Here is a 17,460-nt window from a genome sequence, read left to right as displayed (position 1 = left end):
TCACAATGTAGTACTGGAACCTCGTGAATGCCCAAATCTCCCACTAGACGAGCCAACCATATGGCTTCCTTGCTCGCGTGTGACGCAGCAACATATTCTGCCTCAGTGGTAGATGAAGACGTGCAATCTTGGAGACACGATCTCCAAGAGATAGCTGCTCCAGCAAACATGAACACATAGCCAGATGTGGATCTTCTACGATCCATGCAACCCGCATAATCCGCATCCGTGTAACCTACAATAGATGCATCACTGTTTTCGAAGCGTAAACACTTGCTAGCTGTACCTTTCAAATATCTAAGGATTTTCTTCACTGCTTTCCAATGCTTCTTGCCAGGGTTTGCCATGTACCTACTAACCACTCCCACTGCATGTGCAATGTCTGGTCTTGTGGCTACCATAGCGTACATCAAACTGCCAACTACTGAAGAATATGGTACTTTGGTCATTTCCTCTTTCTCAACCACTGTCTTGGGAGAGTCTTCCTTGCTAAGTTTGGAGTATGCTTGCAGGGTACTCAATGACTTCCCCCCCTGCATACTAAAACGTTGCATTGGGGTACTCAATGACTTCCCCCCTTGCATACTAAAACGTTGCAAGACTTTGTGAATGTACTTTTCTTGAGATAATTCAAGAATTCCATGTTGCCTATCTCTCTTGATGTGCATACCAAGAAAGTGATTGGCATCTCCCAAATCCTTCATGGAAAACTAAGTGCTTAGCATCTTTTTCAACTGATTGATTTCATCAATTGATTTGCCTGCGATAAGCATATCATCTACATACAAGATTAAGATGATTAAAGAACCATTGTTCAATCTTTTTGTGTATAAGACCCTGAGACTGCATGAATTTGTTGAATTTTTGATACCATTGCCTTGAACCTTGCTTGAGGCCATAGAGTGCCTTTTGAAGTCTACAAACCAATTCTGTCCTCATTGGTTTTTGGGTTTCACATACGAAGCCCTCTGGTTGTTTCATGTAGACATCTTCATCTAGATCCCCGTGAAGAAATGCTGTGTTCACATCCATTTGGACAAGTTCCATGTCTTGGATAGCAACCAAGCCAAGCACGGTGCGAAGTGTAGTCATCTTGACTACTGGAGAGAAAATCTCATCGAAATCCACACCTTTTTGTTGCTTGAAACCCTTGGCAACTAAACGAGCCTTGTATCTAGGCTCGGGATCTTCCGCTGTATACTTCTTCTTGTATACCCACTTGCAAGGTAAACCATTTTTTCCTTTTGGTAATTCAACCAAATCCCATGTCTCATTAGCCACAATCGAATTGTATTCTGATTGCATAGCCTGCTCCCACTTAACACTATCCTCCATTTGTGTAGCTTCTTTGTAGCAGGTTGGCTCTCCACTGTCAGTGACCAAAATGTGGTGTATACCCGGCTCAAACCGCTCGGGCGCACGTGATACTCTCTCAGAGCATCTGAGTGCCTGGCTACTGGACTCTGCTCTCTCCGGAGCAATAGTAGTATCTTGCACTTGAAGAGTAGGTGCAACACTACTGAACTGAGTTGGTTCGGAGGCTACATCCTCAAAACGAACACGTCTATACTCAACATCTTTGATGGGCTTCTTGTGCATTTTTGATTCATTGAAAATCATATGTGAGCTACGAATGACTTTGTTTGATTCTGGGTGCCAGAGACGATATCCCATCTCTCCGTTTGCACCATAGCCAATAAAGATGCATTTGTGTGATCTGGGATCTAACTTCCGACGAAGTTCTTTGGGCACATGTGCATATGCCTCCCATCCAAATACACGTAGATGCTCATACCTTGGCCTTTTGCCAGTCCATAATTCCTATGGAATTTTGAAATTCAAAGGAGAACTAGGTGACCTATTGATGATGTGCACTGCTATCAGAACAGCTTCCCCCCAAAACTCTGGAGTAAGCTTCGCCATAGACATCATAGAGACAACTCGCTCTTGAATCATACGATTCATTATTTCAGCTATCCCATTTTGTGCAGGTGTGTATGGAGCAATAAACTGCCGTCGAATGCCTCTTCTATTGCAAAAATCCTTGAACTTTGTGGAGACGTATTCTCCACCATTGTCCGTGCGAAAAGCTTTGAGCTTTGTTCCTGATTGGTTCTCAACCATGGAAAGGAATTTTTGGAATGTCGAGAAGACTTTTTCCTTAAACTGAAGGAGATACACACACACCTTTTTGGTAGAATCATCTATGAACGTGAGAAAGTAGTTCGCCCCCCCTAGAGTTTTATGTGGCATTGGACCGCACAAATCACTGTGCACCAAGTCTAGAGGTTTGCTGTAGTTTCTTATTCAATGGCGAAGATGTCAATCTAGTCTGTTTGCCATATAGACAATGCTCACACATTGGAAAGTCCGTGTAATCTAACACAGGTAAGTAGCCAAAATGCTGAAGTGTTTTCATTCCCTTTTGGCTAATGTGCCCTAGCCGGCTATGCCACAACTCAGGAGACAGCAGCTCGGCAACATAGATAGAGTGTTCGTCGACACTCAAAACAAACAAAGAGTACATGGATCCGTTTTTATTGCCTTTCAGCATGATAAGGTTGTTCTTGCGGATCATCCAAGAACGATTACCAAAAACTGTAGTGTAGCCAAGATCATCCAATTGCCCTATAGAAAGCAAGATTTTTGTAAGCTTGGGCACATGTCTGACATTTTGCAGCACAAAAGTAGTGCCATTATGCATCTGAAGTTTCACATCACCAATGCCAATAATGTCAAGCTCATAGGAATCACCAAGCTTGACTATTCCATGCATGGATGCATAAGAGGAAAACCACTCTCTATGCGGTGTGACATGAAAACTTGCACCAGAATCAAGGATCCAATTCTGTGCATAACCCTCATCCTGTGCAACCAAAGCATGTGGAGTGAGATCTGAAGTGAAAATGAGAACATCTAAGGCATCTGCTGTCATCTCGGCATGAATCTCTGTGGGCATAATGAGCATCACTGGAGGAGGAGCATCCTCTACTGCAGTGGTGGGTATGAGAGACTCAACAATATTGAGCTCCTCAATCTTTACTGTACTTTTTCTTTTTCTAGAATTATCCTTTTGCATGTTTTTCTGATTTCTTAGGAAACTGCAACAATCCTTTTTGTAATGACCCTTCTTGTGGCAATAGTAACACTCGACATTTCTGGCATTGCGGTCTCTACTTTGGTTCCTGTGTTTGCTAGGACTACGAGGATTTCACTCTCTAATTTTGCTTTTGTGTTTGTTCCTGTCACGTCCTCTTGGCTTTGTTGAACTGCCAGCCATATATGCATCTCCATGACTAGCATTATCGAGAGATTTATGACGAATATCTTTAGTGAGCAACGCATCTGTGACAACATCGAACTCTAACTTGCCATTTGGAGCTGAATTGCTAATGGCTGTGCAAAAGATATCCCATGAACTGGGTAGAGAGCATAACAAGAAGATAGACTTGAGTTCATAGTCAAACTCTTTAAAGCCCTGAGATGTCAGCTGACTGAACAAGGAGTTGAACTCATTTAAATGACTGGAAACTGTGCTAGCTTCTTTCATGTTGAGCTTCATAAGCTTTTTCATGAGAAAAACTTTGTTGGATGCACTTTTGCTCTCCCATGCTGAACATAAGCTATCCCATAGTTCCTTGGTTGTTTTCTTCCCTATGATAGTGAAGAAGACTAACTCGGCTAGATGTAGACGTATTGTAGCCATGACTTTTGCATCCAAAAGCTCCCATTGAGCTCGTGTATATCATCATCCTCTACGAGCTCTTTCAACGGTTATGAGAGGCCTTTGTTTATCAAAACATCTTTCATGCGCTCTTTCCACATGGTGAAGTTGCTGCCATCGAACTTCCGAATGAAATACTCCTCCTTTTCTGAAGAAGAAGCCATCACTTACAAGAGGGTTTGAGAGGTGCCACACTATGGTGAGAAGCTATAGAAATTTGGGCAGAGTAACCTTTGTATCGGGAGTAAAATCTCAACCGAAATAGACTCAAAAGTGCCAACAATGGAAGTCACGACTCGCGGGAAGTAAATCCGACAGATTTTCCTTTGTATGAGGAGTCTAAACTCAACTCAAAATGCATATAAATGTGCCAACTGCACTAACTGGGCACGTGCTGCACAAAACCACTGATGTGTGAGTGCCAACTCGGCGTCAAAAGCATAAATAACCGTCTAGATACATATCCTATTGCGAGGGTACCGTAAAGGGGAACTACAGCTACCTGTATCACCGAAAGTGTCTCAACATTCGAGCACACCCTAGCTCAAAGAAAACCTCACGCTATTGACCCTCCAAAGGCTAATGCAGACACAAATGGACTAGCCACAGTCTCATAAAGGGATCTTCCGGTCCGAGTCTCAGAAACGGCCGGGAAAAACAACCAAAATAGCCAAAAATGGCTCCACACATAGTATAGGGCAGTGTCTGCAACTCAACGTACATGAGTAAAATCGCGCTCAAACACGCGCCAAGAACTGCTGCATGCAGTGAAAGTGATCCTTGCGGGGATATCTGCTCTCAAAAGAGCTCAGTAGCACTAAGTGTCCTCACAACAAAACGCGCCAAGAACTGCTGCATGCAGTGAAAGTGATCCTTGCGGGGATATCTGCTCTCAAAAGAGCTCAGTAGCACTAAGTGTCCTCACAACAAAATGCATCTATCAACGCATGTGTCCGCAGAGAATCTGCTGGCGAAATGACTGCCAAATCGCCTGTGAAAGCGCTGTGTCTGGTAACCTGGAGACTCTGTAAGTGAATGGGCTAAAAAACCCCCCTGTAACCTGTAACCTGCGTGTCGGTGTCGCTATGGGCTGATTTCTGCCGCCGGGCAGAAATATGCTAGTTGAATAGCCACCAAAGGTGTCGTATCCGTAAACTGTGTCGTAGAGTGCGCTCGGTGCTGATGCCGGGTGTCACTCCTCTATGATAGAGGTACCTCACCCGTGCATGTCGCAAGCACGGGCGTCGATTGCGAGAACGCGCTCGTGTGGGGAAGCGCCCGGTGTCTGGGCCGGATGTCGGAGATCCGCCGCAATGAGGAGTGTCGAGCTGGTGCGCATGAGCGATGGCGATGTCGATGTCTCCTTTCGCCGCCGGGCGGAAGTGGCTAGCCGAATAGTCATAAAACGCCAATGCTCGAAGCCAATATCGAGCGGTCAATGCCGAGTCGGATTGGTATCGATCGCAGATCTCGTTCAATCTGTGAAGATTTCTCGCAAGCTTGTCGAACTCGGTTGCTTGTGCTCTCTCGCAAGCACGGTGTCAAGCTCTCTCTCTATCTCTCTCACTCTCTCTCAAGCTATTGTCTCCAAGCTGGCTGAAAAAAGTTCTTCTTGTCGCTGTCAGGGGGGGGCTCGTGGACTTAACTACGAGTCGATTAGGGGAGGGGGGGAGGGATGTTGAGGGCTCTCATGGGAGAGAGCCCTTGCACACAAGAGAGAGTCAATTGAATTTTTTGTTCTTAAAATAACTGACTGTCAAAAAAAATTCTGGACTGCCTACTTCACTGACGCTACCAGCGCTGCCTTTGGGCACTGAGTGTGTGTGTGTGTGTGTGTGTGTGTGAGAACACCACCAGCGCCCTCCCCTTTGCTTCGATAGACTAGCGCTGTCTGCTTCACTGACGCTACCAACGCTGCCTTTGGGCACTGAGTGTGTGTGTGAGTGTGTGTGTGTGTGAGAACACCACCAGCGCCCTCCCCTTTGCTTCGATTGACTAGCGTTGTCTGCTTGGCCTCGTTTTGTAGGCGACTGTTGCCCAATGGAGCCCCCACTGAGTGTGTGTGTGTGCAAGCTCTACCGGCTTTCGATTCAGGTCGACTGCTTCTGCTCCCCCCCAAGCTACTCAAGGCCTTCAATTCCCCCCATTGCAATGCTTTGTCTATGCTTTCAATCAAGTCTATACTGCAATTGATGCCAACTTACTGTTGAGAACCTGCTGCCCGTAATTCCCAAGCTTGCAAGCCTGTGGGATCTTGCTATAGAGACATCGAGTGTGTGTGTCGACTTCTGCAACCCTACTCCTCAAAATTGCACCTGCTACATCGTTGCCTATTGCAAGCTTGAGTGTGTGTGAGAGCCATGTTGCTCGAGCTCGCTCTCTTGCCTCAAGCTCCAACCCTAATTTCCCGACTGTAACTGCTTTCAAGGCTTTGGTTTGTACCCGATCCTGCTATTCCTACTCCTGCTGTGTCGATTATGCTGCTGACTTTCTCGCAAGCCTAATTGCAGATTCCGATACAAGCCTTCAAGGCTTCAATGCTTGCTAAGTTATTGTTTACTGAGCTGAAGCTCGTTGTTGCTCTCCTCTGCCCGAATTTAGCTCCTAACACTAGAATGGTAACAGGACACTTTTATGTCCTTGGACACTTTTGTGTCCTGTTAAGTGACCATTTTGCTTGAATTATTTGAAGAGTATGAAAATGAATTTCTAGGTGCTATATATCCACAAAGTTGCCTTATGAGCTGAAAAAAACTTAGCATTTTTTTTTTGAGTATCGATATCACCATTAACCTTACTCTTGCACAACATTTTTGAACCTAAACTGTGTGAAAAAAACGGGTCCTGTTTTTGGCTTCTTTTCAATTTTTGGCAACTATACCACTCTAAACTTCATGTTTGTGAGATTTAGATGGCTAGAGGTTAGACCTTCATAGTTCTCAACATGTTTTGATGCTTGTAGGGAGAGCTAAGTGTTAAAATTGAAAGTTATGACCAATTTACAAGAATTGCATAATCCTGTTTTTTTTTTGCCAAAATTAGCACTTTTATGATTTTTTTGGTGGCTTTCTTGATATCCAAATTCAATTTTGATTGTGTAAGTGTAATGTATAACATAAAGCTAATCTTCCTTGAGTTTTGGGGGACCTAATATGCTATATAGCATAGTATATGATGATGGTTGAGTTTTTTGATTGCTGAAGAATATGATACATTTTAGAGTAGCAAATATAAATTTCTGAATATTGCTAGTTTCTTAGGCCAATTGTGTGTATTTTGTAGATAGTAACCATATCTAATCATAGACTACAAACTTGGCTAGATATTGAGTAGTTTCTATGGGTTTCTAGAGGTCATAATGCTAAACCCAGTTTTTTCATGTTTGCTGTATTTAGAACTTTATCATTGCCCCAAGGTTCCAATTGTAAGAGATCCATTATCCTTTTGACATGCTCCATGGCTCCTTTTGAATCCAGAAGCCCAAAGGGAACTAAGAAAACATGTATATAGTATCTGTATTGAGTGTGACTATAGAAACTTTGATGATAGGTCCGCAGAATGGCAAAAATGCAACTTTTTTGTACCTATTTTTTTGCCCAAAAAAAAGTTAGTGAGGTTAAAGCAACCATATGTTTTGGTCACCAACCCATTGAAGTTAACGAGGCATTTTATCTCATGTCCTACAAAATTTTGCACTCTTATTTATATGCAATCAACCGTAAGAAATTGCTGTTTTGGGCAAAATGCACTGGTCCATCAACTTTGGAGGCTTGTAGTGACCAAGGGATGAGAAAAATTACAAGTTTCTCATTTTTTTCATATGTAGTAGTTATTGAACTATAAGCTCATGAAAGGATTTTTCAAAATGAGTGGATCTACTATGGTTTTGGAAATTTTTCCCAAAACCCTGAAAGGATACTTTTATGTCCTGTTAGGTTACCATTCTAGTGCTAAAGCTTGCTCAATTTCATTCGAGCCTTTCAACTCTTGCCCTTAGCCTGCTTGATTGTACTCGGCTGCATTCAAGTGCTCACCATCTCCAAGCTCTTGCACTGCAGGATTTGCTCAAACTCGAGCTACTGCCTTGAGTCCTGCTCCAAGCCTTGCCTTGCTGCCCGTTGTGTCAATTTCCTGTGCTCAAGCTTTGCAAAAAGCTAATGCCTTTGACTCGTACTGTATTTACCGAGAGCTACAAACCTGCAAGCTTTCGATTTTAGTTGGTTGCCTCAATTGGCTTGATTTCCCCCATTTGAGCCCTCCTTTTGCTTCTCGGTTCTCTGGCTGTCCCAATGAGCTCACTACAAACTGCTGCTCCCACAGTCGATCGAGCTCGAGCTTACACACTACATTGCCGGAAGGTTTCGACTGTTTGCTCCCTTATCTCGATTGGGGTCGCTGCATGCGCGGTGAGCGGGGGCTCGGGGTCGGATGCCCTGAGCTCTGATACCAATTGTTGTGCGGCCGTACGGAGTGTGTGCAAGAGAGGAGAAGAAGAGAATGGGGAAGGGGATGAAGCACAGTACATAGCACGTTTGGGGTTAGTGGAGAGGAAAGTGAGAGAGTGGTCAAATCTCTCCCTTTCTCTCCCTATATTCATTTAGGTGAAAGTGTAAATAGGGGCGGTTTCCCATGGCCACCTGGCCTACACCCCAACAGGCGGCTCATATTGCGGTAGTGGTTTGAAAGCACCCGCATCTATTACCGTGTCAATTGCCGCTTATATTACCACACTAATTATCGCTAAACGCCTATTCAAAAATAAAGGTACTCATTTGGGCCACCCAAAATTGGGTGGCCCAAATGAGCACCTTTATTTTTGACCTGCATAAAACAATGAAACATCAATTGTTTTTTGAAAGAGTATACAAAAAAACAAAGAATTGAAATTGAATTTACTTTACCTTGAGAATTTAATGTGCAGAAGATCAACTATTTAAAAAAGCTACAAATAAAATGAAAATAATTTTATATACATTGTGACACATTGGGACTAGATACGAAAGTTTGGACAAATATTTTTCTATCTAATTCTCCTTGTTCTCGTCGTCGTTGAGAGACCCGTACTTTTGATCACCTTGACTCTATATAAACCCAAACCAAATTAAACAATTATCAACAACTCAAAACAATTGATACAAAATTATCTATTTAAAGTTACCGCTTGTAGTGATCCAACCGCTGCATTGAATTGCTTGTGAGAGATGTGGTTATTCTCAAACAACCATCGCGAAGTATCAAATTATGTATGCCGCTCCCAATACTAGACCATCTCTCTGGCTGGTCAAGTAAGAGTGATATTTTCCTAAGTTAACAATAACAATAGCAAATCATCAACTATAATCTTTAAAATCACTGATTCAGGTTGTAATTTAATGAATCTTACATATTTGTCTTTCCAAGCTTCTTTGCCTCCCAAGCCATAGTGCGTGGGAGTTTGTCTTACGCGAGCTTCGCATTGTTGTATGTAGGATGAGGCCATTGCAGCCTGATCGCTCTTTTCTTGCATTGCCCACTCCCACTCCGCATCTGCCATGTTGCCACCATGATAGTTCTTGTCTGGATCTCTAACTTGGTTGGCTGCTGCGTGCCGTACACTAGACTGCTTGTTTTTAAAAAATGGTTTTTTGTAGCCCTCCAAACACTGTTGTGAAAAATGCTGATCAAGGGCATTTGGAAATCTAGCATGCAACACATCCTCAATGTAGCGTGCATGATTGGGCAGTTGGTCTCTGAAGTTTACAAAACAATTCTTATATGGAGAATGTATAAGAATCTGAAGATGGCATCAAAATTCCCTGCTCTGTGCTGTACCAAAGTCCACCTCCCTGCCATATTTTATCATGTAGTAGCACCCATGTGTGTCTGGCACGGGTGCCTCAGTATCCTCGTCCTCTGCATCAGGGGCAGCATGCTCTGAAATAGGGGACTTTTTTTCTTTTTTTCTTTTCTTAAACACAAGTAGCTTAGCGGATTATAGCAACTTTTTACAACGTTAGGTGGATAGATCAAAACAGGATCAAAATCAAAATATTAAAGGAGTGATGGTAATCCAACACGGGGAGGATAATGGGATTTGGGGAGCTAAGGATCTCTCCTAGCACCGCACACCAAACAAAAACACAATCTTCTACTGATAGAAGATCTTCCTATCTACATATATATGTACGTGCATGTGTTACAGAAATATAAACGGAAAAGCGGTTGGTTCGTTATCCATGATGCACAGAGTGTAGAGTACTCACTTATACCCTTACCATGCCAGTGTTGACAAGTCGGCACATCCATAGGAGGTCATTGCCCTTCATAGGCTCCACCTTCCCTTCATTGCTTAGCACATATGGAGTGATGGAAACGTGTTTGACCACTCCTACACTTTTAGCTAGCACCAGTTGCAACTAGTTACTGTAATTGATTCGTTGCATGAATTCCACACCATTTAATTGTAGCTCATCTTTGACCCACTGGGTTTCACACGTGGTAGACAGTTTCTTTAGGATGAGTTGTACGGGGAGAGAACAAAGTCTCTCTAACCACCTTCCAAAACAGCGAGGACAGTAGCCAAACCACTCCTCTCTACTAGGGTTGTGAACCTCCTTATCACCTCCGCTTCGGGGTTGTCAAAGTGAACTGACAGCACTCACATGCACGCAGCGAATCGATATGCGATCTTCCTTTGGATGACCTTCTTTTTGGTAGCCTAGGCACGATTTTGCTTTCCAGATCCGAACTCGCAGCACTCCCCTTCTCAGGTATTTCTTCTTCCTTGGGGGTCATGTGATTTAGGATTGGCCTAGCCCTCCTTTTCCCTTGAGCAGCCCCTTTGGGCTACTTAGGAGCAGAGGCTATACTTCTATTTTCAGATTCCTTGGGGAAGAGAGGCTTTTTTAACCTCTTTCCTTCCTTAATATGGATGATTTCTTCGCGGTGAACATCGATGTACAGGATTTCCACTTCTCCTTTACTTTTATTCATGGCACTCATTGATAGAGTGCGGCGGGTGACGGCAATGAGAGAAGCTTGCTGCCCTCCCTCTAGAGGCTCTTGATTCATGGTTAGAATGAGAGATGCGAGATGGAGAACTTACTTCCGGGGTGTTGACGACGGTGTATTCTGGCACCAATTACACTTTGATGAAGGCTCTTAGTGCTTCTTCAATTTCTTCCTCCTCCGTTCTCCAATTGGAGATTTCTCGGAGCCACTCGTCCATGGTCGACGACAGCATCGTTTTCAACATTGTAAACTGAAGGATTCCAAGAAGCCCTCCTCAGTGGGGGCACCAAAAGACAAACGGTTGGGGAGGGGGGTGCGGAAACGTCCTGTAACAACAAAAAAAACATTTTTGTAATTCATATTAAAGCTCTCGCTCTTGGGGTTAGTTTCCACGGCCGAGGCTTTTGAAAGCAATCTCAGTGACAATGGTCATGGTTTTGTTTATGATTATGTCATTGGCATTGGTTAAGGTTATTTGTTGTTTATGGTTAAGGTAATTATTATGTTTAAATTCAAGGTTATAGTTTTTCTTACTGTTATCATTATGGTTTTGATTATTGCAATTTCTAGTTTCGTATTTACGGTCGTTTGTTTAACACTTTTTTATTTTTTTATGATGCACTTTCAATCTATCTTAATGCAAAGTGCCATCACATTTGCCTTCTTCTTTTGAGTAGAGAGGTTGTGCCTTTGTTACTGCAGCACATGTAGCAACAAATGACACTACTCTTTGCTCAAAAAACATTTATAGGTGCATATTTCTGTATGTGCGTCTGTATAGGTGTCTCTACATGCGTGGATATAGGTGTCTGCACAGACACCGGTATAGGCGTCGATAGGAGCGTCTGTATAAATGTCGATATACACGTCTATATCAGCGTCGGTATAGAAAGTGATTATACCAATGCGTATGCCGACGATACGAGTCTGACGCGTATAAGATGCTTATTTCGATGCATTTTAACTTTAGACCCCGTTTATTTACGTTAGTACAAACGTCGAGTTTCGCATGACGTTTTGTAGTGTCTAAGGCTTCTTTTAGAAAGCCAAATAACTTTTGAAGAGAGTGCCACATGGTGGTCTTTTGCAAAATTCCAATGAAAGATGTATGTTGTGACCCAAATTCGAGGACATGCTTATCATAGCCATCCTTCACCAAGCTGGCAATGCTACATTAGTTTTTATTCATTGGCTTCATATCCTTCTCGTATATGTGAAAGCATCACTCGTTAAGCAAATTCTATATTAAAAACTAAACTATTTTCTTGATCTTCTAACTGGCTTTTAATCGAGATTTTCAACCCAGTGTACATTGTACGATGTGCTAAGGGCATGGTCACGCGAGGCTTAGTTATCAGTTATTGATAACTATGCCAACTATGCACAGACAAAGCATTTAATGAAAAACTAAGCCTTTTGCATGGTCATGCGATGCTTAGTTATTCATTTATCCTCCCAACTATGCCTTCAACTTCACAACTATGCCAAATTCGGCATAGTTACAAAGGGTAAGCTTAGTAAGTCATTTAATGCTTCTTTTTGCGTGTGACCAAGAATGATGCTTAGTTATCTGTTCAAATAACTGATAACTAAGCCTCGCGTGACCATTGCCTAAGGCATGTGTGTGTGTGTGTGTGTGTGTGTGAGAGAGAGAGAGAGAGAGAGAGAGAGAGAGAGAGAGAGAGAGAGAGAGAGAACTCAACTCGTGACTCATGTCCTATATATACATATATCTAGTGTGGGGGCTTCATTACTGTAGAGTTGAGGGAAGGGAGATCTTGGCTATGTCGATCCATATAATGGAAACTACTTTGGTAAGGCCTGCAACCCCCACCAAACGCCATGCGTTGGCCTTGACTGGTGCGGATCTGTACTGCAGTGAGTATGGGTATGCCTGCACCGTGCATTTCTTCAGAATACACGAGGGCCATGAGTTTGGCGCCATGGTGCAGAGCCTGAAGCACTCTCTCTCCACGCTCTCGATGCACTTCTACCTCGTAGCTGGACGTCTGGTCGACACTGTGGATGGTGATGATGATGATGATGGTGACTCTTGTGGGAAATAATAATCCACATCACCAGTACACAGTCATCATCCTAGTAGGCACAACGGCCCGCATCCCAAGATATCTCACGGATTCCTAACGCCCTTGTAACTACCATGCAAACTGTATATAACTGCAACACCTGGTAATCAATATATCTCATTCTAGCCTATTGCCTTCTTGGGTGCCTCAGGCTTAACAGCCTCCTTCTCTCTCTCTCTCTCTCTCTCTCACATGGTATCAGAGTAGCAGGCCATCCTGGCTACCCTGTGCGGAGCCCCACGTCCAAGTCCTTCCGCAACCCTTGCTGTGGCAAAGACCCTCCTTGCTGGTTCTCCACACTGCAAGGAGGGTCTTTGCCACAGCAAAGACCCTCCTTGCAGTGTGGAGAACCAGCAAGGAGGGTCTGTGATGGACCTGTGATGTTCGCCCAGCTAGCCATGCCTCTTGCACATCACACGCTATGGCGAACATCAAATCCATCGCCCGCACTCCATGTTGCCCTGCAGCAGGTCCGCCATGTCTCATGCACCGCAGTCCCTGCTGTCGCAAAGCAGCGTGCCTCCAACCCCATGGCTCCACGTGTGCTGGCCCATTTACTTCCTGGTGCTGATTGCGATGCAGGACGAATCATTGATGTCCCTCGATATGAGTCAAGTCACCCAATCTCCATCCAAATGGCATGGAGAACCCCTGTCCCTGACAGCCCTGGTGCAGACGGAGACCCTGCTCCAAACGAATGTTTTGCTGCAAACGATGACCCTTTTGCAAATCCTGTAGAAGCAGATGACGCTGCTCACGACCCCAAGCCAGCAGGCATAGACGCTGCTGCACACACTCCAGACAGACCAGCCACGAACCCAGCAACCGCCCATCCTTCTAACTTCCACCTGGCTGCAGATGGAGGTGCCGTCGCACCTGTGAATAAACTACCTGCAGCCCATTCTGCTGTTGCCACCACTGCTGCTAAAAGCGCGGCTCCCACCCCTGCTGCAGAAGAAGCACAACTTCCTGTAGCAGATGACATTGAGGCCCGGCCTTCAACTTTCAATGAGGCCACATACTCTGTTGGAGAAGTAGATGCAGATGTAGCCTTCCCCGCAATGGACGTTCAACCCACCCAGGCCCTACCTTCTTCAGGTGCTGTCCACCCCTCAACAGATGATGCTGATGCAACCCTTCCTGCCGCGACCATTGATGCAACCCCTGCAACCGAAGATTGTGCTGCCATCAATGCAGTTGTGACTGATGTCACTCATGCGGCCAAGATAGCCGTCAGCCTTGCTCCCGTAGTAGTTGTTGCTACACCATCTGCAGACGAGCCCTCTGTGGTCGGTGCTACCGCCACCTCTCTGGAATTAACAGCTCCTGCAACCAAGAAGGCTGCCCTTGCTGCTGCAATTGCTCCTGATGTAGCCATCATATCAGCCAAAGCTGATATCGCAAAGTCCACTGCCATCACATCTAATGGCACTCATGCCGCTGCCCACACTGGTGCATCCCTCCAACCCGCAACCACTCACCCTCCAACTGAAGATGCTGATGGTAATAAGGCCATCATTGAGTCCTTCCTTGGGAACCAACCTCCTACAGATCAAGTTGTGGTTCAATCCACAGCCTACAAACCTCTTCGTGCTGCATCTGATGCATCCAATGTTCCTGCTTCAAACAGTTCAGACAGGCGTGCCAGTGCCTCAAAAACAACCCTCTTGGACATAATAAGAAGAGTGACACATCCTTTCAACCTGGACATATCTACTTGTTATGAAGTTGTTTCCGTTCACCAAGGCAACCAGACCCCATGCCAATCTTATGGCACCCAACCCCACATGAATGGTGAACCTCCAAGCAACATCTCCATACTACTTACTCCTACTCTTGACTGCCAAGAGTCTTCCCCTTCTTTACTCCACACCTCGATATTCGTCTCTGATCTGTCCTTGAAGAATCCCTTTTTGGATGTGTCATGGAGTGACTTCCTTCTTTTTTGGGGACACCTCACAATAGGTCAAATCGCTGAGATGCTTGCTGTCTTGCAACAGTTCTCCCAAATATCCAACCAATCATACCATTACCTAGAACCGTGGCTCTCTACTTCTTTTGACCCTGGTGGATGCTGTGTCGTGAAAACAACAACACATGAGCCAATTCCTCATCTTCATGAGCTCTCAACCTTTCTCATCAAGATCATCTCATGTTTGTACCTGCAAATGCATATCAACCTCCACTTGGTGGCCAGCTGCTTCAAAACACTTGAAGACGCAACCTCGACATCAACTCCAAATCTCAAAGCTACAGTTATGCTTTCATTTCGCTTGAGGGGGCAAACATGTGGTATTCAAGCTCTTGAAAGCATACATGTCGTGGACCACATAAAGTTTTTCAAAGATCGTACAAAGCGAAGATCTGAGCTGAAGATCCGACTACTTATGAAGGCAACCATCGACCCTGGCTGATTCAATTTACAGCCTCGTCTTGATTTCAATTTATGAAGGTTGCATAAGCATGATCATTGTACAATCCAAAGCACGTAGATTGAATCTCACACTGTTTACACATGCATGCCTCTGTATGGACGATGTGTCTTACGGGGGCGTGTGGGAAATAATAATCCACATCACCAGTACACAGTCATCATCCTAGTAGGCACAACGGCCCGCATCCCAAGATATCTCGTGGCTTCCTAACGCCCTTGTAACTACCATGCAAACTGTATATAAGTGCAACACCTGGTAATCAATCTATCTCATTCTGGCCTATCGCCTTCTTGGGTGCCTTAGGCTTAACAGCCTCCTTCTCTCTCTCTCTCTCTCTCTCTCTCTCTCTCTCTCTCTCTCTCAACTCTGAGGGTGATCGCCCCCTTAAATATGGTAATATGGTTCTGGATTGCAACGATGCTGGGGTGGAGTTCATAGAGGCCTACTGCTCAGATGGGGGCTTTGGCCAGCTCCAGGAGCAGGACTTTGAGGTGCCGGATTTCTTTGCGCAGCTCACTCGGACGGCTCCAAATCGGCTGCACCCCGAAGATCCGGTTGTGTCTGTGCAGGTATTAAACATCGGTTGTGTCTGTGCACGACTTTTCATCTTCACATTTAATTTTAGGATTTCCTACCTTCAAATTGCGTGAGGTAATCTGGAATCTTGATCCTTTTCCTACTTGTAGTATATTGCTCTAATAATTGGCCGGGGGCAGGGACCTGGGAGTACACTCGCTCGTCTGATCATAATTAGCCAATCATCAGGTGTTGCATTGTACTGCAGGTGACGAGCTTTCCGGATGGTGGCTTAGCGATAGGGTGCTCGTGTGATCACATGCTTTTTGATGGCTTCTCCTTGGCGTCCCTGATGAAGTGCTGGGCCGAGATCTGCAACGGAATGCCAGAACTGTCCGCTCCACCTCGCCACATGCGCCGCCAGCTGGACACTAATGTGTCGCCACGTCCATGGAAACACCGCCATGGCGATGATAAATTTCGAGCGCTGCTGCCTATGTGGGGTTCCGGGGTCATCAACATCTCTTCTCCCCGTCCCGGAAGCAGCATCAACGGCACAAATTGCAAGCTGGAGCTCATCGTCCGCCTCGCTTCGAATGAGACGGAGGGCTTTATGTCCAGCCTTCTCTCAGCGCCATGGCCAAATTAACCGAATTACGTAGAATCGGTCACATGCGACTCGGAGAATGCAACAAGGATCCCTTATCATCCCAGCAGGTGCATATTAACAATTGCCTCGCCTTTGGTAACTAATAATTAGAAGCCTTTGATCTCACGACCAGGACATAAGCCTACGCACTTCTTTTACGTGATGTCCACCTCCTGAGCTCCCAGATGAGCTACTTCAAGCCTCAAACGACACAGCACAGCATGAGATGCAAGGGCCCCGAATTCTATGTCCTTAATTTGGGACATACACCCTCATCTTTCCCACATGAAAAAAAAAATTCACACTTCGCATTCATAGGTTAAAAAGCATTATTAAAATTGTGTTTTTTTCACTAAATTTTTTAGTATCTTTTTTTTGTTAAAACTTCTCACACGCCCACAACAAATGTTGATTGTAAAGGGTCGAATCTAGAGCAAATCGTTCTTTAAACAAACCTAAATTAAAAGTTGTCTAAAATTCACAATTGAAGACGATCAAGTAAATGCTACTTTATCCTTCAACATTCTTGTAAGATGATACTTTACATAGCCCACCCAAACCCTGGCAGAAAATGTATGACCGCATGGATGCAAGGTGGCAAAAGCCTTTTGGAGGTGCTAGAGCGCAACACCTAAAATGGGCATGATGACAAGTGGCATAAAAGTTGGGTTGCACCATGGGTTAGTGGGGGCAAGAGGGGTACTGAAGCATTGAACAGGGTAGCACCCATAGTAGTAGATGAAAAGGGTTAGAGTTTCTATTTTCAAGGGGACCATGAGAGACATTTGATTGGAGATGTCATGCCTACATTTAAGGAGAGGTTTTCACTACCTAAAATATAGCTTATTCCCCTCCTTCTTCAAAATGGTGATGGGGTTTGTGAAAGTCTTCTACATTTGTGGAGGAAAACATGGATATGCATTTATTTGGTAAACACTAACTCTACTAACCCATGGTGTGACCTAGCTCTAAAGCCGATTTCAGGTGAGACACTGTCCATACTCACATCGGTTCACTGGGCAAAAATCAACATGAGCATGGTCGGACCCACAAAAATAT

The 17,460-nt window shown here is 44.6% G+C and overlaps 2 protein-coding genes across 2 annotated transcripts; both read left to right on the top strand.

Moving 5' to 3' along the window:
- Nucleotides 1–13,029: 13,029 nt before the first annotated feature.
- LOC147424330 (uncharacterized) lies at nt 13,030–15,230 on the top strand. Its single transcript, XM_086499840.1, has one exon. It carries the CDS (start codon nt 13,182–13,184, stop codon nt 15,213–15,215), a length of 2,034 nt encoding a protein of 677 aa, XP_086355966.1. The 5' UTR covers nt 13,030–13,181; the 3' UTR covers nt 15,216–15,230.
- Nucleotides 15,231–15,611: 381 nt separating this feature from the next.
- LOC147424329 (omega-hydroxypalmitate O-feruloyl transferase-like) lies at nt 15,612–16,720 on the top strand. The gene is made up of 2 exons (XM_086499841.1): nt 15,612–15,805; nt 16,021–16,720. The coding sequence occupies exons 1-2, from the start codon at nt 15,635–15,637 to the stop codon at nt 16,399–16,401; spliced, it is 552 nt and encodes a 183-aa protein (XP_086355967.1). The 5' UTR covers nt 15,612–15,634; the 3' UTR covers nt 16,402–16,720.
- Nucleotides 16,721–17,460: the final 740 nt, after the last annotated feature.

This window comes from Adiantum capillus-veneris, chromosome 25, assembly GCF_014529385.1.
Source record: "Adiantum capillus-veneris isolate H3 chromosome 25, ASM1452938v2, whole genome shotgun sequence".
Lineage (NCBI taxonomy): Eukaryota > Viridiplantae > Streptophyta > Polypodiopsida > Polypodiales > Pteridaceae > Adiantum > Adiantum capillus-veneris.
Note: the sequence above shows the minus strand (reverse complement) of the source record. Positions and strands in the feature narration are given on the sequence as shown.

Bases quoted from the DNA above. Each gene is read 5' to 3' on its own strand.
- LOC147424330 (XM_086499840.1), top strand. From the start codon at position 13,182: ATGTTCGCCCAGCTAGCCATGCCTCTTGCACATCACACGCTATGGCGA.
- LOC147424329 (XM_086499841.1), top strand. From the start codon at position 15,635: ATGGTTCTGGATTGCAACGATGCTGGGGTGGAGTTCATAGAGGCCTAC. The intron at 15,806-16,020 runs GTATTAAACATC...ATTGTACTGCAG, and splicing joins ATCCGGTTGTGTCTGTGCAG to GTGACGAGCTTTCCGGATGG.